This window comes from Streptopelia decaocto, assembly GCF_964273445.1.
Source record: "Streptopelia decaocto genome assembly, chromosome: 24".
NCBI classification, from domain to species: domain Eukaryota; kingdom Metazoa; phylum Chordata; class Aves; order Columbiformes; family Columbidae; genus Streptopelia; species Streptopelia decaocto.
Genome location: NC_138679.1, coordinates 3,117,403 through 3,136,832, shown reverse-complemented (window position 1 = coordinate 3,136,832; position 19,430 = coordinate 3,117,403). Strand labels below are relative to the sequence as shown.

Genomic DNA, 19,430 nt, shown 5'->3' with positions numbered 1-19,430 from the left:
AACGGCCTCAGGTTGCGCCGGGGGAGGTTGAGGTTGGATGCTGGGTTATGGTTGGACTTGGTGATTTTGACCATCTTTTCCAACCAGAATGGTTCTGTGATTCTCATTCCATGACTGCCCGGCTGGGAGGTCCCATGTGCTCGCTCTGGCCAGGGCCCCCCATTGACACCCCAAAACGCAGCCTCCCTGACCCATGTCACTCACTCAGACAGAGGGACATGACCCACCGCCCCCACTCCTGGGCCCCTCACACCATGAAAAGCTTTGAGGTGCTGGAGCGAGTTGAGAGAAGGGAACGGAGCTGGTGAGGGGCTGGAGCACAAGTGTGATGGGAGCGGCTGAGGGACCTGGGGGGTTCAGCTGGAGAACAGGAGGCTTAGATCAAATATTGGGAACAATTTCTTCCCCAAAGGGCTGTGGGGCATTGGAACAGGCTGCCCAGGGCAGTGCTGGAGTCACCATCCCTGGAGGGTTGGACAGACGGACAGGAGGTTCTCAGGACATGGGGCAGTGCTGGGGGTGGGTTATGGGTGGACTCCATGATCTTGAAAGTCTCTTCCAGCCCAGCCGATCTGGTGGTGACCCCAGCTGTGCCACCTCCTGCCCGTCCCTCCTGGGCTGCACCAGCCCCTGAACTCGCTCCAGCCGCCCCTCCCCTGCAAACGTGGTTTCTTACAACAGCTCTGGCCGCCACAAAGACTAAAACAAGTTTTTATTGGAAATGTGCAATGTACAACAGCTCACTGGCTTCCGTACGCGGTCAGGGAGCCTGGACACAGCGCTCGTTGGAACAGGCCCCTGGAGCACAAAACGTGGAGTGACCGGAGGATGAAAAATGAACAACTGTCTATAAATCACCAGCAGCTGATGCAGATCTCAGTGTCTAAAAGTACCATCTTCCCTCGCTCCTGAAACCCAACCGTGTCCAGCGCTATCTGACCAGTTACTGGCCCTGGCCCAGGTAACTTCACAGCATTTGTTTTACATTCAGTTAAGAAATGTCATTGCTGGGATTATCTCTCGCTCACGCGACCGTTCCCTAGAACACCTACATAAAATGCCCATTTTCTGTACAGTGAAGGTGGGGGGTGTCAGCTCAACCCACAGAAATTAAGGCCGTGGGTGCTGGCGGAGCCGTGGCGCCTCCCCGCAGCACGGGAAGCGCGTGGGAATTGATTGAATGTTGGCAGAACTCCCAGGGTTTGGGTTATTTACAGGTTGACTTTGCATATTGAAGAATTCACCAACGCTGAACCCTGGGGAGCCGCGTTTGGACGTGGACATTGTGCCGGCCGGAGCTGCACGATCTGCGATACCTGCGGCGCTGGAGCCCTCGGCCCGTCCTACAGAGGACGCAGCAGCCGCCGCGCAGCTCCGATTATCCCACAGCGTGTCCATCCGTCCTCTCTTGAGCAACCAGACACACAAATCTCTTTTTCACAGTAAGTAAAGCTGCTGCATATGCCCCCCGCATGTCAAGAACATGCCCCTGCACTGAGGTAAAGCAGAGTAGGCTTGTGAGGATTAAAATGCACTTTAAAGTCATTTGAGGACACTAATTCCCTACAGCACAAGCTCTCGTACATTCCTGCTGTTAATCCCTCGTTGCTGCTTCCCCTGGAGTTGCCATCTGTCTCCAGAACTGCCCCATTTTCTGCTCCCACCCTGTCATGCCCTCAGCTTACTTTGGTAATTTCTGGAGCCTGGAACGACTGAAGGGAAAGGGAGTATCTGGAAAAGGAAAAATCTGGGGCCTTTGAGGTTAAACATAAAGCATCAGTGACATCTGCCGCTCTCCCGGTACCCAGCAGCATGAGGTAAGGAGGGGAGGCCGGGCCACTAAAGCTTCCATGACGGCTCTTGTTTCTGCCCTGGTTCCAGGGCAGCTGCTGCAGCCGCAGCCTCGGGCAGTTCTCTTTGCGCAGCCGCTGGCTAAAGGTGCAGAGACTCTGCTGCTCCTTCACGCTTATCTCCCGGTCACAGCAGCCCCAGGAAGGTTCTGTTCTGGTTCCCTGGCGCTCACTCCGACCTTGGCAGAGTTTTCTGCTCTTTAGACACTCACAAAAGGGAGAAAAGCTGCAGCAGCGGCTCAGGGAACGAAGCATTAATGCTGCGCTCCCGGCTTAACTTCTGCTCGCCCTTCAGCTCAAACATCCAGCCCAAGGGGAGCAGTTCCTGCCTTTACAAACCTCCATCTCATCTTTACAAACCTCCATCTGGTTTTTCTCTCTGAAAACGGCCCAGCTTAGCCCAGCCCCCAGCACTGCAGCGGGAGGCAGGAGCACAACGCAGAGCTCTCAGCCCTCCCCTCGCTCCCTTGTGCTCTGCAGCTTTGGTCTCTAATGCATTTCCGAGATTGCGCTAATGGCCTGGGCTTCATTAAACCCCTAGGAATTAGCAGCACCTGCCCAGAGAAGGGAAGAAGGAGGAAACAACCCCAAAGCGCTGGCGCTAGTGGCTGCGCAGACGCTGCAGGGGACGTCTCCTCCGTCCCCGAGGTTTCTGCTCCTCCTGCCTCAGCCCTCGGCCACTGGGCTCTGCCGGTGGCTCTTGACAACCGAAATGGTTTTGCAGTGAACAGGGCGTGACGGGGTTAACCCCGCAAGCACAGAAACACAACCCAGTGGAGCATCAACCCTCCACGGAGCCCTGGGAGGCTGCAGGAGGATCCTGAAGCAGAAAAGACAGGAGCTCCTGGCAGGAGAGGGCGAGAGGAAGGGAAGCGCTGGAGCCAGCTCGGTTTTGCCCCAGAAGCTCGAGGACAGCAGGTGCTGCTCTGTCCCACCCCTGCTCTGCTCCCCCGAGGAGCCGCGGGGGTTTGATGCCGTCAGCAGGGAGTGGTTATGCTCAACTGCCTCCACGGCAAGTGGGAATGTGCAATGAATTAGCTTTAAAAAAAAATCATACAAAATTATTTGGCTAATAAATTAAAAAGTCACTTGGTCAGCACTGTGGGGAACTGCTGCGGTTCTTCCCAGGTGGGGTCGCTGACCCTGCGGGGCCAGGAGCCGGCTCAGCCCAGGCCGGGGGACTCTGGTTTGCGTGTTCCCAGCTGGAATCGGGCTTCCTCGGAGATGCCGAACTGCTCCAGGGGGTCCTGTGGGGCACAGGGGGGGCAGCGGTGGGACACGGACAGGGGAGTCAGCGGGACACTGTCCCTCAGCTAGCCCAGCGCGGGGCCGGCGGCTCCAGTCGCGTGCTGGAGTCCCCCCAGCGCCGCCCCGGCTGCTGTTGCTGGTGCAGAAAGTCCAGCGGCCCCCAGGGAGGACACAGCAGGTCCAGGAGCTGCGGCCACCTCTGTCACCTGGAGCAGGGACGTGCCAGGAGCCTGGCTGGGCTGTGAGCAGCAGCTCCAAGACCTGCAAACCTCGTGTGTGTGTGTGAGGGCTGGAGCTGAGCCAGATCTCCAGCGCCTGCTCCAGCCCAAACCCACCTGACAAGCCACCTTCGCGGGACTCACCTTCCCCGTCATTTTCTGGATCTCATTCCGGTAGAAAATCAAGCTCCTCCTCATGAACTCGTAGCTGCAAGACAGGAACAGACGGCACAGCCGCTGAGCAGGAACGGATGTGGAGAAGTTCCAGCTGCTATTTAGAGCTGCAGGGAAGTTTGCTCAGGAGGAGACAACCGCTCTCCTCTCCGGGTTCCCCACAAGCTGAGCCCCGAAAACAAGCAGCACGGAGCACACTGCGCAGAGCCCATATCAGCGGCTCAGCCCACCTGGCTCGTTTGAGCGCCTCGATCCACTCCCGACACTGCTCCTCGCTGTCGCATTCAAAGCAGTATTTCCTCTCCGGCTCCTCGATGAAACCTGCCCGGGATAAGGAAAAGGTTGAAGGTCCCGGCAGAGCTGCCTGCGCTGCCCTGTTCCCTCCCCAGGCTCTGCCATGCCACAATTCCCACCCGTTCATTCACGACGAGCTGTGAACAAGCCGGTACCGCGGTCCCGTCCCCTCTCCCACACCCCGGGTGGCTCCTGCCTGGCCCTGAGCAGCTGCACAGTTTGCAGCTCACGCCAACCAGAGGCTTTGAAAAGAGCAACTTCTAGAACAGAACCAGAGCAACACAGCCAGATTTGGGACCAAAACTCCCTGAGCCTCCTTGCAAACAGTCACCGGAGATCTAATAACCTGCGTGGAGATCAGCCTCGAGGAAGCGATATTGATACACGCACAGGGCAGCACTCTGAGGAGCTGAAATGCACGCAGAGGAGGCGCCAAACTGTCTTTGCTCGAGGAATTCGGGACTGTGCACAGCGCAAAGCAAGTCCCCATGCAGCTCCAGTTCTTTACCAAGACAGAATCAGGACATCGAATTAACGACGTTGTCCCCAGAGCTCTGCTCGTCGGTACAGAGCGCACACGGCCCCGGCTGCTGCGGGGACAGAACTGGGTCAGGCCGCACCAAACCTCGCAGCGGGGACAACCTGCACCAACCACCAACCATTTTAACAATTTTCTCACAAATCCTCAGTCACCAGAGCTCCCTACAGTCCTCAAGCCCCAGAAAATCAGCACATGGTGCTTGGAGATGGGTCTGTTCAGGCTGCGTGAGGGTCCTTTGCAGGCCCTCCCGGCTAAAGGAGCCGAGCTCTGCACAGCGAAGCAGCTGTGCCCGACGGCCAGGCCAAAAGATACAGCGGCGGCCTTGGAGAAACATCCTGTTATTTTCGCCACATACCTCAGGCACAATGATTAGTTGTTGGATGAAAGGACGACAGAGCACGAGCCAGCTGGAGCCGCGGCTATCGACACAAGGACAAACTGCGGCGGGAGGAGCGGGGCGAGATTAGCCCGGCAGATGGTTTATCTGAGGCTCATTTTTTATGATAAACCGCACGGAAGCGGCGATCTGTCAGTACCAAACCTCCCGGAGAGGGATTTGCACGAGCGCTAAGCTGTGGTCTGTCTGCTGTTACCGCCTCTCTCCTCCTGTGCAGCTGTGCAAATCCCACAGCGACGAAATACGGATGAAATTAATATCGCTGTCCTTGGGACGGGGCAACGCGCGGCAGCGGAGGAGGAGGAGGGCTCAGGAGCACCAGCCCTGCTGAGGAGGAGGAGGAGGAAGGCTGAGGAGCACCAACCCCACCGTGAGCACAGAAACGGAGGGCAAAGCGGGCACGAAGCAGCACGACGCTCCCGTTTCTGCAGCACGATCTGCCGTGAGGAACCGCACAGGGACTCACTGATGGAGAAGACGTTCTCCTCCTCCTTGGCGATGCGGCAGTGCTCCAGCAGCAAGGCTCCGATGGGCTGAAAAACACCCGAGAGAGGGTTTAACCCGCGTCTTCCACCCGCGCTGCAGCGGCCAGAGCCCCCAGACTTTGCACAGAGCCTTTTAAACAGCTTTCATCGCCTGCTGCTACACTTAAAGCAATTCAGCCTCATTGCAGGAATGTTCCCTGTGCTTTTAACCAGCTCTTTGTACCTGCTGAGGTGCTTCACCGTGCTTGCCTGCCCTGTAACATGTTGCACATGTTAATTAGGTGTTAAACATTTCTACTTAGAGTCACAGAATCATTTTGGTTGGAAAGACCCTCAAGATCATCGAGTCCAACCATTCCCCCACCCCGGCACTGCCCCATGTCCTGAGAACCTCATGTCCGTCTGTCCAGCCCTCCAGGGATGGTGACTCCAGCACTGCCCTGGGCAGCCTGTTCCAATGCCCCACAGCCCTTTGGGGAAGAAATTGTTCCCAGATCCAACCTCAACCTCCCCTGGTGCAACTTGAGGCCGTTTCCTCTTCTCCTGTCACTTGCTACTTGGGAGGAGAGACCAACACCCTCCATATCAACAGGGTTTGGCCACAAAAGTTTCCCAGTAACAGTCAGCAAGTAAAATTTCTGCTGTAAAAAGGAAGAAAATGCTGATTGTTCTCCCGGGAGAGCAAAATAGAAGCTTTCCCTTCCCAGTTTGGCAGGATAAGGCAGAGTCCTACAGACAAACATTACAGACCCCACCTTTGGCAAGTTTTGGGGCAATGGTTTTGTTTAAAAGGTTCATTCCAAGCTCCCAGGAGAAGCAACCGGGGGTGGCTGGTGGCAGCGCTGCTGGACAAGGAAACGTGGCTGCCCTGTCCTGGCTGCGGCACCTGTTACCGCCTCATTTCACAAAGCCCACGTGATCAATTCACAGACAAAAGAAGAGAGAGGGAGGAAAACAAACAACAGGAAGAACAGATTCCGCACCTCGGCTTCGTCTGTCCGGAAGTAGAAGAGAAAGTTGACGACGAGCTTCACAAGGCGCTTCTTCAACACTGCAAAGAAAAAGAGCGCTGAGGTGAGGGGAGGACTGGGGAAGCTCCGCTACGGGTTAGATTTTTGCTCCTAGAAAAGCTGGTGCCCCCCAGCTGGCGCGGGAAGGGACCCCCACACCGGGCTGCCCTCGGCCACGGGGTGACAAGAGTCACTTTGCAGCTTCTTGAGTGGCTTCTGGGCTGGCAGAGCCTGTGGGCTCATCAAAGACACACACGCGACACGACGGGGCCTCAGCCACCCTGGGAATGCTCTGAATCCGGGGAGCCCCTGCACAGATGTCACCTCTGTGGGACGCGGTCCTTGGAGAGGGAAGGGCCTGGCCAGCGGAAGGCGTTTCTTAACACTTGTCCTCCCATGCTGGTTTGGGAGGAAATTCCAGGAAAAAGCCTTTTTCTCTGCGCCCCTGGTCTCTCACAGCCTGGACCAGCCCAAACACGGCACCTCCACACCAGCCCTGTACCCTCCGGATGAGCAGCTGCCACTGGTGCTCCCACCCCTTACACACCAGTGTCCCCAGTGCTGCCCCCCCCGTCCCAACGCCCCCAGCCACGCTCTGCTCCCACCCCCAGTTTCCCAGCCCTGCTTCTCCAGTACAACCCCCAGGGCCCCCAGTTCTCCCAGCCCCTCTCCCCACGTCCCCCCAGCAGCTCCAGTCACCCCCGGCCCTGCCCCGTCTGCACCCGCCCCCCGGGTCACAGAACCACAGAATCACTTCAGTTGGAAGAGACCTGCAAGATCATGGAATCCACCCATAACCCACCCGGCACTGCCCCATGTCCTGAGAACCTCATGTCCGTCTGTCCAGCCCTCCAGGGATGGTGACTCCAGCACTGCCCTGGGCAGCCTGTTCCAATGCCCCACAGCCCTTTGGGGAAGAAATTGTTCCCCAGATCCAACCTCAACCTCCCCTGGTGCAACTTGAGGCCGTTTCCTCTGCTCCTGGCGCTTGTTCCTGGGGAGCAGAGCCCGACCCCCCCGGCTCCAAGCTCCTTTCAGGCAGTTCAGAGATCAGAAGGTCTCCCCTCAGCTCCTGTTCTGCAGCTGAGCCCCCAGGTCCCTCAGCCGCTCCCATCACGCTGGTGCCCCAGCCCCTCGCTCACCGCTCCCCTTCTTGGGCAGCCTCATGAGGATCTCGGCCGCTTTCTCGGCGGGCTGCCGGGCCAGGCTCAGCAGCTCCCGCTCGTTGTACCTCATGGCCGCCGCCCCATGGCCGCGCCCAGCACCGGAACCGGAACCGCGCCTCCCGCCCCGGCAGCGCTCGCGCCGGAAACCGGAAGCCGCGCGGGGTCGGGGGCAGCGCGGGAGCGGCGGCCGGAGCGGGGGGACCCGGCTGAGGGTGCGGGGGGCGGGAGAGGGGCCTGGGCCTTGCTGAGGGGCCGGGGGTGTTCGCGGGGGGCTTGGCCCCCGCTGGGGGTGTTTGCGGGGGTGCTGATCCTCGCCGAGGGTCTGGGGGTGTTTGGGGGGTTGGCCCTCGCTGAGGGTCTGGGGGTGTTCGGGGGGTTGGCCCTCGCCGAGGCTCTGGGGGTGTTTGAGGGTTGGCCCTCGCCGAGGGTCTGGGGCTGTTTGAGGGTTGGCCCTCGCTGAGGGTCTGGGGGTGTTTTTGGGGTTGGCCCTCGCTGAGGGTCTGGGGCTGTTTGAGGGTTGGCCCTCGCTGAGGCTCTGGGGGTGTTTGAGGGTTGGCCCTCGCTGAGGGGTCGGGGGTGTTTGAGGGTTGGCCGTCGCTGAGGGGTTGGGGGTCTCTGTGTCCTTCCTGCAAAGGTCTCCCCCGTGTTGTTTATGGGGGGGGTTGGCCCTTTGCTGAGGGACGAGGGGACTCTGGGACCTCAGCAGGAATTTGGGGACAGTGTGCAGAGCAGGGGTCTGACCCTCGCAGAGGGTTTGGGGCTGCGTGGGGGTACATTGGGGCAGTGGGGATGGGGCTTCGCCCCACGACAGTTTCTGGGGCTGTTCCCTGCCCGGGGGGCTGGGGGCTCCTGGTTGTCTCTGTGCAGAAGAAAGGGCTGAGGAGCGGGGAAGGGCCTGCGGGTTGGTATCTGGGATCGTTTCCCTTGCTGGAGGCAGCGCTACAAGACCTGCTGTGTTTGGAGTCACCTCCCGTGCCCAGGGCAGCGCTCGTGCTGCTCGTTGTGTCCTTAGGGCCAGGTCTAAATCGCGCTGTGAGCTTAGGAGAGGCCTTAGTCACCGCTCACATCGCTTCTCTTTGCGTTTCCAGACTTTTCTCCGTAAGCACCTGAAGCCCCCAAGGCCCAATCATGGATTTTCAGCATCGCCCTGGAGGTAAAACCGGCAGTGGAGGCGTCGCCTCGGCCTCGGAAAGTAACCGGGACCGGCGGGAGCGGCTGCGGCAGCTGGCGCTGGAAACCATCGACATCAACAAGGTGAGCGCGGAGACCTTGTGGAGAGTTGTGGGTCAGAATTAAATTACTTCTGTTTCTGATAACATGGGAGTTGAATGAGGAACGTTTGTGGTGGGGCCGAACAGAGACTCATGTATTTGAGTAGTTATTACTATGTTATTTTCAGTTTTCTTAGGAGTTGTTTGGGTTTATACTGTTTTATGGCTCTCGTCACCAATTAACAAAGCTGTTCTTGCTGCTCTTTTCATAGTCCTTAAGCAGAGTTATGCTGCTAATTTAAATCTACAAACTCAGTTCTCCCAGAGCAGCCAAAGTTCAGCATTATTTTGAGTATTCTGTTATTTCGCTGTGTGTTTTGCTTGTAACTTAAATAATTCTCTTCCTAGGACCCTTATTTTATGAAAAACCACTTGGGTTCTTATGAGTGCAAGCTGTGCCTGACGCTGCACAACAATGAGGTGAGTGAGGAGCTGCCTTGATCCACAGTGGTTGTTTTACAATAATCAAGCACCAGGACCTGGGACCTGCCTGGGGACGAGCTGCTGGGCGGGTGGCATCAAACCTGACACTTTGTGACAGTTCAGCCGTCAGAAATCTGCATTTTTTGATTAAGATTCCTCTCTGCTGAGGATTAAAACATCCTTGTCAGCACAGGATAGTCTCTCCTCTGTGACAGGAGCTGTCAGTGCAGGGACAGTCCTGCCTCCATTTCACTTCCTTCCACCTTGTGTTTCATTTCAGGGCAGTTACTTGGCGCATACCCAGGGGAAGAAGCATCAGACCAATTTGTAAGTCGTTCTCTGCTGTAGCTTTATTCTCCTTCCCTGAGCACATCCAGAGGAACTTGGGTGCATCCGTAGATCCTGAGCTCCAGCAGCACAGGCTGTTTGTGTGTCTGTCTGTTCTTTGGTTGTATTTGTTCCCCCCAGCTGGGGGGCAGAACCCAGAGCTGCTCCAAAAAATGGGGTGGACGAGCTGTTTTGAGCTCCAGCTCAAAGCCAGTTGAACTCGCTCCAGCATCTCAAGGTCTTTCTTGTGCTGAGGGGCCCAAAACTGACCCCATTTCGTGGTTTTTATTGTAAGAATTCTGGTTTGCTTTGGTTTAGGTGACTGGCTTGTGGGGTTTTTTTCTCTCTGTGTATCATTTCAAAACAAGAGCGGCTAACCTTTTAAATTTGGCACATTTCAAACAATTCCAGGGCCCGTCGAGCTGCAAAGGAAGCCAAAGAAGCCCCTGCCCAGCCCGCGCCGGAGAAAGTTAAAGTAGAAGTGAAGAAATTTGTGAAAATTGGACGACCGGGTTATAAAGGTGGGAGATTTCCAGCAAGAACCTTTTCCTTCAACCCCCTGGTCTGTTTTGGCCCCGACCAGATGTGCGTGAAGTGACACCAGAATTGTTCAGCTTCCCTTAGCCCTTAAATATAGAAAACCTTCCCAATCTGGTTCTATTTTGGAAGACACTTAAGAGATACCTGATGCCTTCCAGAGCTTGCCCAGAGCACAGTGAATTATTAATCAGCCTTTTTAGCAGATCTGCCCATGAATAAGATATGGCCCCATCTCCTGATTGTCCTTTATTGTTTAAATGACCCGTGGAACGTCTCTTTATTGCTGACGCTCGAGTTGGAACCGTTTTAATAATAGATCGACATGTCTGAGTCTTTCAGCTCTTACTCGGAGCCGTGCGGGAGATGATGACATTGTTTCAGTCTCTCCTTTTATTGTGCTTTGCCTAATGCTCATAAATCACTCATTGCGTGTATGGCTTGATTTTTTTTCTCTGAATTCCTCCTTGTTTTGGCCTTCAGCACAAAACTTGGCGTTGTTATCTCCTGCCTTTGCTCTGCAACGCTCGGTGTCTTTCCCCCACAGCAGCTGAATTCCAGTAGAGATCCTTCGGTTCAAGACAGTGTGGCCTTTTTTCTATAAATAAGAGAAAAATCTTACAATGCTTTGCTGTTAGAAGCTTTGTGTGTTTCTTAGGGTGGAAATAACGTTGCTCTGACCCTGCGATATGACGTATTGAGCTTCATTTTCTTTACAGTGACCAAACAGAGAGACCCTGAAACAGGCCAGCAGAGCCTCCTCTTCCAGGTGAGGGACTGTTCAAACTCATGGGGTTTGGGTTATCCAGGTAAAAGTGCTGCTAAATGAGCAGTTCTTTGCAGGATTCATTAAATACTAATTAAAAAAAAAAAAAGGAATTAAAAAAAAAAAAGGCTAGTCCTCTGCTGCTCTCTGCGGAGGCAAATCCACAGTTGTAGCCAACTCGCTGTTTCCTTTGGACACAAAGTTTTCTGTTTGTAGCTGATCTCTCGATACGTTTCGTAGATGGGGGGTTTGTTTGGTACAAAGGGGGAGCGAAAAGGGGAATTTTCTCCTTAACGCTGCGATGCTGCCCGGCAGATCGATTATCCGGAGATCGCGGAGAGCATCATGCCGCGGCACCGGTTCATGTCGGCCTACGAGCAGCGCATCGAGCCGCCCGACAGGCGCTGGCAGTACCTGCTGATGGCGGCCGAGCCCTACGAAACCATCGCCTTCAAGGTGAGCCTGGGGATTCATTCACTGCCCGGTGGGGAAGTGACCGGATTTTCCAAGATATCAATTCCCAGTGAGCGTCCTTATAGACTAGAAGCCATTTTAGCCTTCGGAGGGTTCGCGGAGTGGAAAGTGGGGGTGAGAAGATGTGACTGGAAGGCATGAAGCCCTGCGGAGGATTGGCGGAGGGCTGTGGCCTGATGAGCAGGCTGTGCGCTGAGCTCTGGGAGCCGCTGAGCCCACTGGTGCAGGGAGGAGCCGCCTGGGCTTTGCTCCTCGGCCCGTGCAGATGTTAAGAGCGGATTTCTTGCCAGCACACTTGTCCTTGACCGATAGGGAAGTAACTTAATTCTTTCCTGCCCCCGTCTCTATCTAATAACATCCGAGACGAGCGAATCTCACAGGCGCCTGGAATAACTGCGCTTATCTCACAGGCTTTGGTGCTAAAAAGGGCCGTTGAGCTAATCTGGTGGTGCTAATAATAACTCCTGGGGCTTTTTTGGTTGCAGGTGCCAAGCAGAGAAATCGACAAGGCAGAAGGAAAGTTTTGGACCCACTGGAACAGGGAAACCAAACAGGTACCTGAGCACTGCGGGTGAGAGAGGGAGCGGGAGAGGGGATGCGGGAGAGCACAGGTGGGTTATATCCGGGCTGGCTTTGGTGCGAAATGGTTAAATCACCATTCCTGGAGGGCCGGACAGACGGAGATGAGGTTCTCAGGACATGGGGCAGTGCCAGGGGTGGGTTATGGTTGGACTCTTGATCTTGAGGGGCTTTTCCAACCAAAAGGATTCTATGATTGTAAAATCTTCATTCCTTCACTGCAGCCCTGCAGTGACCCCCTGCCAGAAAGATCTTCCTGTGTCTGATCTTTGTGAGGTTTAATGCAGGAGGCGGAATCCTCGGTGCTGTCAGCAGCAGCGGGACGGTGTAAAACATTGATGTGTCCTCTCTGTAGCTCCCGGCCACGTGTTTCCTGCACGGAGCTGCCTGCGCTGGGCCCGTGCGTGGATCTGCTCGTTGGTATCGCACATGAGAGCAGGGGCCGAGTGAATAGTGGGGTTACCAACCCCGTCACAGGGAGCTTAGTGCTTAGAACCGGTTTCAGAGGAGTTAAGCGCTGGACTAGACTTGGGCAAGTCCCGAATGTGGTGGTGCTGGGCCAGGGTGTTCTGAGCTGTTCCCAGAGGCCGAGCAGCCACGCTGGGGACAGCACAGGGTTGTCCTGAGCATCAGCCACTCCCTTCTCTCTCCTCTCTCCTCTCTCCCCAGTTCTTCCTCCAATTCCACTTCAAGATGGAGAAGCCACCAGCCCCCCCAAACCTCCCACCGGGGCCACCCACAGTGAAGCGGCCGCCGCCGCCCCCGCTGATGAACGGGCTGCCCCCCCGGCCGCCGCTGCCCGACTCGCTGCCGCCGCCGCCGCCGGGGGGGCTGACGCTGCCCCCCATGCCCCCCTCAGGCCCGGTGCCGCCGCCCCCGGTGCCGCCGCAGCTGCCGCCAGCGCCCGGCGTCCCCCCCCCGGCTCCTCTGCCGCCCATGATGAGGCCCCCGCTCCCCACCGAGGGGCCGGGCGCCATCCCCCCCCCACCGCCCTCCAACTGAAGCCCCCACTGGACTCTGTCCCACCGGACCCCTCTCGCTCGTCTCTTTTTATACGCAGATCACGACTGATTCAGAGAAATATTGCAGTTTTTTAGGCCCGTGAGTTGGACTCAATCCTGTAGGTTCATTAAAAGGTTTTTCAGTTTTCCTTTCTCTCTGTTTTCCTGTGTCTTGGTTAAAGATGTTGCCATGTCTTCAACTTTCTTTAGCCCTTAAGTGCATAAAATATTCCCAGCCTGGTTATAGTTTGGAAATTCTCCAAAGAGGAGGCAAAGGATTGGAAATCGCTTGGCACTTCACCTCCTCCTGACGGAACGGCTCCATCAGCCCCAGCCCAGCTGCGCTGGTAGCATGTTAACCCCCCTCAAACTGCGCATCCCGTTAATTAGCAGCCAGTTAATCAGTTGCTATTCAACTGAAGTCCTTTATCGAGCTGTTTATTCGGTGAGGGGGAGACTTGACACACGGAAAGGATCCTCTCACTGCCTCCCCGGTAATCACAGCAGAATTTTCTACATCCAATTCTTGATTTTCCTGCTGAATTAGGGTTGCCGTCGCTGCTGCGACCGGAGCTCAGGTGGCGCCAGCTCGAAGCTGGAATCATCTATACAAGAAAATGGGTTTGGGCTCCCGCTCAGGCGGCCTTGAAAAGCACTGGCTGGGATTTCATTGACGGTTCCGCACAGAATCCTCCTTCCCCAGCAGCTGCCGCCTCCTCCCCACGCCTGTGAACCCGTAATTCATTAATGTCTGTACCGTTATGAAGCACCTGCTGTCATGTCCGATTTTTTTTGTCTCTATCCTCCCACCGCTGGGTTAGCTTTGGCAAGCTTTCAGTCATCTGTGGTTTTATTTATACTGAATGTTTCCTTTAAGCAATCATTTGGTTCCCATTAAGGTCTGAGATTTCTCTTCTCTGTCCTTTCCAGGATTCGTTTCACTGAACTGGGGCATCTCAGTGCAGGATCACAGATGGTTTGTGTTGAAGGGACCGTCCCAGCTCCCCCAGTGCCCCCCCTGCCATGACAGGGACATCTTCACCAGCTCAGGTTGCTCAGACCCCGTCCAGCCTGGCCTGGGATGTCTCAGGGACGGTTCATCCACCACCTCTCTGGCCAACCTGGGCCAGGCTCTCACCACCCTCAGGGCCAACAATTCCTTCCCCATGTCCAGCCTGAATCTACCTCCTTTAGTTTAAAACCATCACCCCTTGCCCTATCACAACAGGCCCTGCTCAAAGGTCTGTCCCCACCTTTTTTACCAGCCCGTTTTAAGTCCAGAAAGGCCACAATAAGGTCTCCCCAGTGCCAGGTGTGTGTTTGTCACCGCTCCCGCAGAGGAGGGTTCCCCATCCCCAGCCTGCTCTCCAGGTGAACCCCCCAGGTCCCTCAGCCGCTCCCATCCCACTTGTGCTCAGACTTGTGAGACTTTTGAAGTCAAGACTAAAGCGTTCAAAGTCACCCGTGAGATTGTCCTGTCCAGGTGGGAGCAGCCGGGGGTGGTTAAGAGCCCCCGCGAGGTGCCAGCTGAGGGGGGAGGTTCCACCCCCAAGAGGAGAACTCTTTCCATACATTTACTTAGTTTCTGCCCATTATCTGCCTTTGTCCCCCTCCTCCTCCTCTGGCTCATTGTTCCCTCCTGCTGTTTCACCACTGATGGGAATAGTCTGGTCCCCATGAAGATCTCAACATCCATCCTCCGGTAGAAAACATCTGAAGTCAAGGCCGTGCATCCCTACGGGTAAGGGAAACATATTTAACTTCTTTTGTTTTTTTACGTTTCCAATTCTAGCTGCAAACCCAAAAATAGAACAAAAAAGTTTCTTTAAAACATCCCTCCCTCCTCTCGGGCCTGACAGCCTTCGAGTTCCTCAGGGGAGGTGTGTTGTGCGTTGTCAACTCAAGGCCACCGGTTTTTAAAAGGGAGACGCGTCCTCCGTTCTGCCCCAGCGTGGGGAGTGGAAGCGGGAGATGGAGGCTGCTCTCAGGGTGCTTTTGCCGTACCTGGTGCTGTCACTCCCCTCTGCAGCATTTCCCAAAACGGGGAGCGAAGGGGAAAGGGTTTCCCCAGTCGCCCGGCTGGAGCTGAGCCCGCCAGGGGAGCCGGGACATGAAGCAAAGAGAGAAAATGCGAGTTTACAGGAGGGAGCAAGACCCAGCCTGGCGGTGAGATCAAGGGCGCCCGCTGCTCCTCGCCTCTTTTCTAAGCCCAGCCCAGCAGCAAGATGCCTCTGGGGGGTGGCCGAGGATGGGCCCACGGGCTGGATGGACACGGGGCACCCGTGGCCGCTCGGGGGGCTGGAGGGACCCGTCTGCCGGGTGAAAATGGACCAGGAGGGGCCGAGCCCGCGGCACCTGGACGTGGTGGGGGTGCTCACCCGCTACGAGAGCGGCTTCATCAGGCTGCTGAGCCAGCGCACGGGCTGGGACGGGACCCAGCCGGAGCCCCTGGGGCTGTGCCCGGGCCGGGACGCGGGCGCTGCTCTGCAGCCCCTGCGGCGCATCCACGCGCACCTGCGGGAGCCGGGGCCCGAGCGACTCCTCGTGCTGCACCTGGAGGAAGGTTGGTGAGAAACCCCCGTGCCCAGGCTGCGCCGGGCAGATTTAAACACAGGATTTCATCTGCGGGGCTGGGTTCTTTTGAAAAACGAGCAAAGTGGTGCAGTAAAATGCCTTTAAGAAGCATCAGCGGTGATGACAGCACTGATGCACAGGGAGGCTTGTCCCTGCCTGGGATTCACGCCCAGGTGGCTTCTGCTCTGCTTTGGAGATGATGAGTGTTTACCACTTTCTGCCTTAATGGCTCTGGGTCCTGGGCACATGTCCCTCTGTCCCATCTCGGGGATGAGATCTGTGCTTGAGGGGGGGCACCCTGGCTGAACCCCGGGTTTTGAGCCCATGCAGCAAGAGGGTCACGGTTGTTTCTCTTTCCTTGAAATCTCTTCCTCCTCTCCTGGGTTTTGGGTTTCCAGCCGAGCTCGCCCGCCCCGGGCAGCGGGGGAAGCGGCTCTTCCCCGGGAGCTCTGCTGGCTTTCACAAACAGCCGCGATGTCCCCGAGCCACCGGCGGAGCTGCCACGGGAGAAGCGATTTGCAGGGGGTTCTGCCCATTAAAATTTACTGCTCTGGGAGCGCGGCAGCTCCGCTCACCGGGGCTGCAGGTTCACCCGCTGCAACCCCCAAACCAGAGAAGGGGATTTGCCGCATCCCCGTGCCCCGCTGGCCCCTGTCCCCGATGCTCTGACCACCGCCGGGACGGGTGCTCAGCCCCAAACCCCTTCCTCACCCCGCTGACCCCGTCCTGTCCTGTCCCCGCAGTGCAGTGGGCGGCGGAGGTGACGCTGCGGTTCGGGCTGGATTTCCAGGCCCAGGTGGGCTGGTCGCTGGGGGAGCTGCGGGGAGCGCTGCTGCTGTTCTACCCGGGGGCCGCCGCGCACCCCGCGGAGCTGCTGCTCAGCGGCCCGGGGCTGGCGCGGGAGCAGGTGGGTGACACGGCCGGGGAGCCGGGCCTGGGGTTGGAGGAGTGTGTGGGGTCTCAGCTTTGCTGGCCCTGTCCCTTTCCCACCCCTTCCGCATCCCTTTCCCACGCTGTCCCAGTCCCGTTCCCTGTCCCAGTCCCGTTCCCTGTCCCAGTCCCGTTCCCCCCCTCAGCATCTCTGCCGTCCGGCGGGCTGGCGGTGCCTGAAGATGGTGCTGTTTCCCTGTCCCCAGCTGCTGGCAGGGACACGGGCACAGCGCGGTGTCCCCAGCCCGGTCCGCAGGTCCCCGGGGCAGCAGCAGCGGGACCGGGCCGGGCTGGCTGGGGACACCGCGGGCTGGGTGACCCGCACCCAGCAGGGACCGCAGCGCGGGGGCATCTGAGCGTGTCCCCCGCGGTGCCTCCCGCGCACCCTCGGTGCTCCGTCGCTTTTTCCCCCCTTGCAGAGCGTCTGCCCAGGCAGGGGCAGCCGGTACCTGGTCCTGGGAGCTGCCGGAGCGTCCGTGACCCGCAGCAGCGAGCGGCTCAGCTTCGAGGCCACCCTGGTCATCAGGCACCGAGGAGAGGGAGGTAGGGACATGGGGGGATGTCCCTGTCCTCTGGGTCCTGCCTTGGGTGTTTGGGTGCTCTCCATAATGAGGGGCTGTGGGACACCCTGGTGCATTGGAGCACAAGTGTGATGGAGCGGCTGAGGGACCTGGGGGGTTCAGCTGGAGAACAGGAGCTGAGGGGAGACCTTCTGATCTCTGAACTGCCTGAAAGGAGCTTGGAGCCAGGGGGGGTCGGGCTCTGCTCCCCAGGAACAAGCGCCAGGAGCAGAGGAAACGGCCTCAAGTTGCGCCAGGGGAGGTTGAGGTTGGATGTGGGGAACAATTTCTTCCCCAGAGGGCTGTGGGGCATTGGAACAGGCTGCCCAGGGCAGTGCTGGAGTCACCATCCCTGGAGGGCTGGACAGACGGACATGAGGTTCTCAGGACATGGGGCAGTGCCGGGGTGGGGGATGGTTGGACTCAATCTTGAGGGACTTTTCCAACCAAAATGATTTTATGATTCTGTATCACTGTCCTCACCTGCTTCTCTCTCCCCCAGGTGCCCCCTTGACCCCCACGGAAGTCCAGCAGCTCCTTTTTGGCTCTGATGACAAGTGCTTCACCAGGATGACGCCCGTGCTGCTCCTGCTGGCCAGGTCATGGCAGGAGGAGGTGGCTTTGGGCCCTTCTTCCTACCTCTCTGCTGATGGGGTGCTGGACGTGGCTCCGTATCCGCAGCTCAGGTCTGTAAAACATGGGGGCTGGGGGAGGAGAGGGGCAGCCCCAGTCCTTCTCCTGTGGGACTGTGGTGGGAGGATGTGGGGCGGGGCCTGGGCACAAGGGGTCCCTGTCACCCTCCCCGTATTCTCCTCACAGCCCCCCCCAGCCCGAGCCAGAGGAGCTGCCGTCCCCCACCGCCCCGAGCCAGGGCAACGTCTCGTCCCCAGCGCCCGGCGCCAGCAGCCAGTTCCTGGGCATCCTGACCCGGTTCATCCGGCAGGTCCTGAGCCCGCCCAGCCCCTCCAGCGAGCCGCCCACCCAGCCCAGCTCCCAGCACTGGCTGGACTTCCAGGTGATGGAGACCCTCCCTCACCAGCTGCTCAACCTGTCGGAGGAGGCGGCGCTGGAGCGGCTGGTGCAGTCGGAGGAGCCCTCGGTGCTGCTCTTCCCCCAGGACAGCGGGGCCGTGCTGGAGCAGCACTTGGGGGGCTGGCAGCCCGAGGGGACCGTGCTGCAGCTGCTGCTGGGCAAGCTGCAGGCGCTGATCCAGGAGCTGAGGGACATCCCGGCTTTCCAAGCAAACACGGGGCTCTTCCAGCATCTCCTGAGCTTCTGCTACTACCCGCCGGGGCCGGGCCAGGCTCAGAGCGAGCAGCGGCCGCCCGGCTCAGGGAAGCTGCACACGCTGCTGCTGCTGAAGGCGCTGCAGACGGTGCGGGCGCGCTGGCAGGAGCGCAGGAAGGTGCTGCGGCAGAACCGCAGCGCGCGGCACCAGGCCCACTGCCGTCTGCAGGAGCTCACCATCGACCTGCGCGACCGCAAGTTCATCGTCATGCCCACCGTCTACGCCGCCAACAACTGCGAGGGTCCCTGCAAGCTGCCCCTCTCCACGCGCGTCCCCAGCTACCACTCGCACACGGTGCTGCTGCTGGGCATGCAGGAGCGGGGCTCCCCGCTGCAGCGGGCTCCCTGCTGCGTCCCCGTCCGCTACTCGGACCAGCTCATCATCAGCCTCTCGGCCGAGGGGCTGGAGATCCGCAAGTTCCCCAACATGGTGGCAGAGGAGTGCGGCTGTCGGTAGAGGCTCCTGCTCGCCTCGCCACTCGCCCTCGGCCCGTTCCCCCCAACCCACGTTCGCCCTCGCTAAGGAGCTGGTGCTTCTCTCCGAGACAGGAGCTCCCCGCGTGTCCTTTCCCCGCGGTTTGTTCGTTAGCATCGCTCTAGTTATGGGTTTGTCCGTAGCCGTCCTGGTCCCTGGGGGCCGCCCCGCAGCCCAGCGTTGCCCGTTCCTGATGCCGGGGGTGCCCGTGGGGCTGTGCTGTGGGGTTGGGCTGGGTATACGTGCTGCGGGGCCATTGCGGGAGGTCAAGGCTCATGGCTTCGGCCAGGACACGTTATTTATCCCTTGCTTTCTGTTCCTGTAGCAGCCAGACAGGGCAACTGCTGTTCCCTCCAGGCCCCCCAGCTGGCAGCATCCTCTGGCCGTTTACCAGCCCCTAACTCAGCCCCACCAGCCGTGCGGCTCCGCCTGCCAAAGCAGAACAAGAGGCAAAATCCCCCGCGGGAACCAGCCTTTCCCAGGGACGTGTCCTGGGTGCCGGGTCACGTCGGCACCGCCCCGCGCTGACCCGCTCCCGGGTCCCCTTACAGCTCCGGGGCTGCTCACACCACCCATGGAGCGGGGACACGCTGCTGCCAAAGCACCTGCCCCACGGCCCCGCCGCTCGGCAGGGAGCCCGGCCACCCCGGATCATCTTCCAGAGCCGCCGGGGCCGCAGCTCTGACACCTGCAGAGCAGCCCCTGGGCCCGTCCCAGCGCCGGGACCAGCCCTTGGCGCTGCAGCGTCCCCACGGAGCTGGGAGGGACACGGCCCCGTCCCCCAGCCCGCCTGGGGACCCGCGTTGGCCACGAGCCGCCGAGCAGCAGGGGGGCACACAGAAC

The 19,430-nt window shown here is 58.6% G+C and overlaps 3 protein-coding genes across 7 annotated transcripts; 2 read left to right on the top strand and 1 right to left on the bottom strand.

Moving 5' to 3' along the window:
* Positions 1 to 695: 695 nt before the first annotated feature.
* PLEKHJ1 (pleckstrin homology domain containing J1) lies at positions 696 to 7,489 on the bottom strand. The gene is made up of 6 exons (XM_082072323.1): positions 7,360 to 7,489; positions 6,191 to 6,258; positions 5,189 to 5,255; positions 3,721 to 3,811; positions 3,461 to 3,524; positions 696 to 3,097 (listed from the first exon to the last, which is right to left on the bottom strand). The coding sequence occupies exons 1-6, from the start codon at positions 7,451 to 7,453 to the stop codon at positions 3,014 to 3,016; spliced, it is 468 nt and encodes a 155-aa protein (XP_081928449.1). The 5' UTR covers positions 7,454 to 7,489; the 3' UTR covers positions 696 to 3,013.
* SF3A2 (splicing factor 3a subunit 2) lies at positions 6,262 to 12,915 on the top strand. 2 transcript variants are annotated; one of them, XM_082072318.1, is made up of 9 exons: positions 6,262 to 6,281; positions 8,472 to 8,637; positions 9,003 to 9,074; positions 9,358 to 9,404; positions 9,816 to 9,925; positions 10,661 to 10,710; positions 11,023 to 11,163; positions 11,667 to 11,735; positions 12,430 to 12,915. In XM_082072318.1, exons 2-9 carry the CDS (start codon positions 8,512 to 8,514, stop codon positions 12,760 to 12,762), a joined length of 948 nt encoding a protein of 315 aa, XP_081928444.1. In that variant the 5' UTR covers positions 6,262 to 6,281; positions 8,472 to 8,511; the 3' UTR covers positions 12,763 to 12,915. The 2 variants fall into 2 exon arrangements, with proteins under 2 accessions (XP_081928444.1, XP_081928443.1); XM_082072317.1 differs by lacking the exon at positions 6,262 to 6,281 and adding an exon at positions 7,519 to 7,595.
* A 128-nt stretch (positions 12,916 to 13,043) lies between these two features.
* AMH (anti-Mullerian hormone) lies at positions 13,044 to 19,308 on the top strand. 4 transcript variants are annotated; one of them, XM_082072301.1, is made up of 8 exons: positions 13,044 to 13,510; positions 13,692 to 13,811; positions 14,428 to 14,502; positions 14,791 to 15,324; positions 16,079 to 16,242; positions 16,685 to 16,808; positions 17,328 to 17,511; positions 17,645 to 19,308. In XM_082072301.1, exons 4-8 carry the CDS (start codon positions 15,027 to 15,029, stop codon positions 18,567 to 18,569), a joined length of 1,695 nt encoding a protein of 564 aa, XP_081928427.1. In that variant the 5' UTR covers positions 13,044 to 13,510; positions 13,692 to 13,811; positions 14,428 to 14,502; positions 14,791 to 15,026; the 3' UTR covers positions 18,570 to 19,308. The 4 variants fall into 4 exon arrangements, with proteins under 4 accessions (XP_081928427.1, XP_081928425.1, XP_081928424.1 ...); XM_082072299.1 differs by lacking the exons at positions 13,044 to 13,510; positions 13,692 to 13,811; positions 14,428 to 14,502 and having other exon boundaries at positions 14,576 to 15,324; positions 17,645 to 17,768; positions 17,865 to 19,308; XM_082072298.1 differs by lacking the exons at positions 13,044 to 13,510; positions 13,692 to 13,811; positions 14,428 to 14,502 and having other exon boundaries at positions 14,576 to 15,324.
* The last annotated feature ends 122 nt before the right edge of the window (positions 19,309 to 19,430 follow it).

Coding starts and splice junctions, on each gene's coding strand:
- PLEKHJ1 (XM_082072323.1), bottom strand. CDS start 7,453: ATGAGGTACAACGAGCGGGAGCTGCTGAGCCTGGCCCGGCAGCCCGCC. Junction 6,259..7,359: donor GCTGCCCAAGAAGGGGAGCG/GTGAGCGAGGGG, acceptor TTTTCTTTGCAG/TGTTGAAGAAGCGCCTTGTG. Junction 3,812..5,188: donor GGAGAACGTCTTCTCCATCA/GTGAGTCCCTGT, acceptor TATCCCGGGCAG/GTTTCATCGAGGAGCCGGAG.
- SF3A2 (XM_082072318.1), top strand. CDS start 8,512: ATGGATTTTCAGCATCGCCCTGGAGGTAAAACCGGCAGTGGAGGCGTC. Junction 8,638..9,002: donor AAACCATCGACATCAACAAG/GTGAGCGCGGAG, acceptor TTCTCTTCCTAG/GACCCTTATTTTATGAAAAA. Junction 10,711..11,022: donor AGCAGAGCCTCCTCTTCCAG/GTGAGGGACTGT, acceptor GCTGCCCGGCAG/ATCGATTATCCGGAGATCGC.
- AMH (XM_082072298.1), top strand. CDS start 14,733: ATGGAGGCTGCTCTCAGGGTGCTTTTGCCGTACCTGGTGCTGTCACTC. Junction 16,809..17,327: donor CAGGCACCGAGGAGAGGGAG/GTAGGGACATGG, acceptor TCTCTCCCCCAG/GTGCCCCCTTGACCCCCACG. Junction 17,512..17,644: donor GCTCCGTATCCGCAGCTCAG/GTCTGTAAAACA, acceptor TTCTCCTCACAG/CCCCCCCCAGCCCGAGCCAG.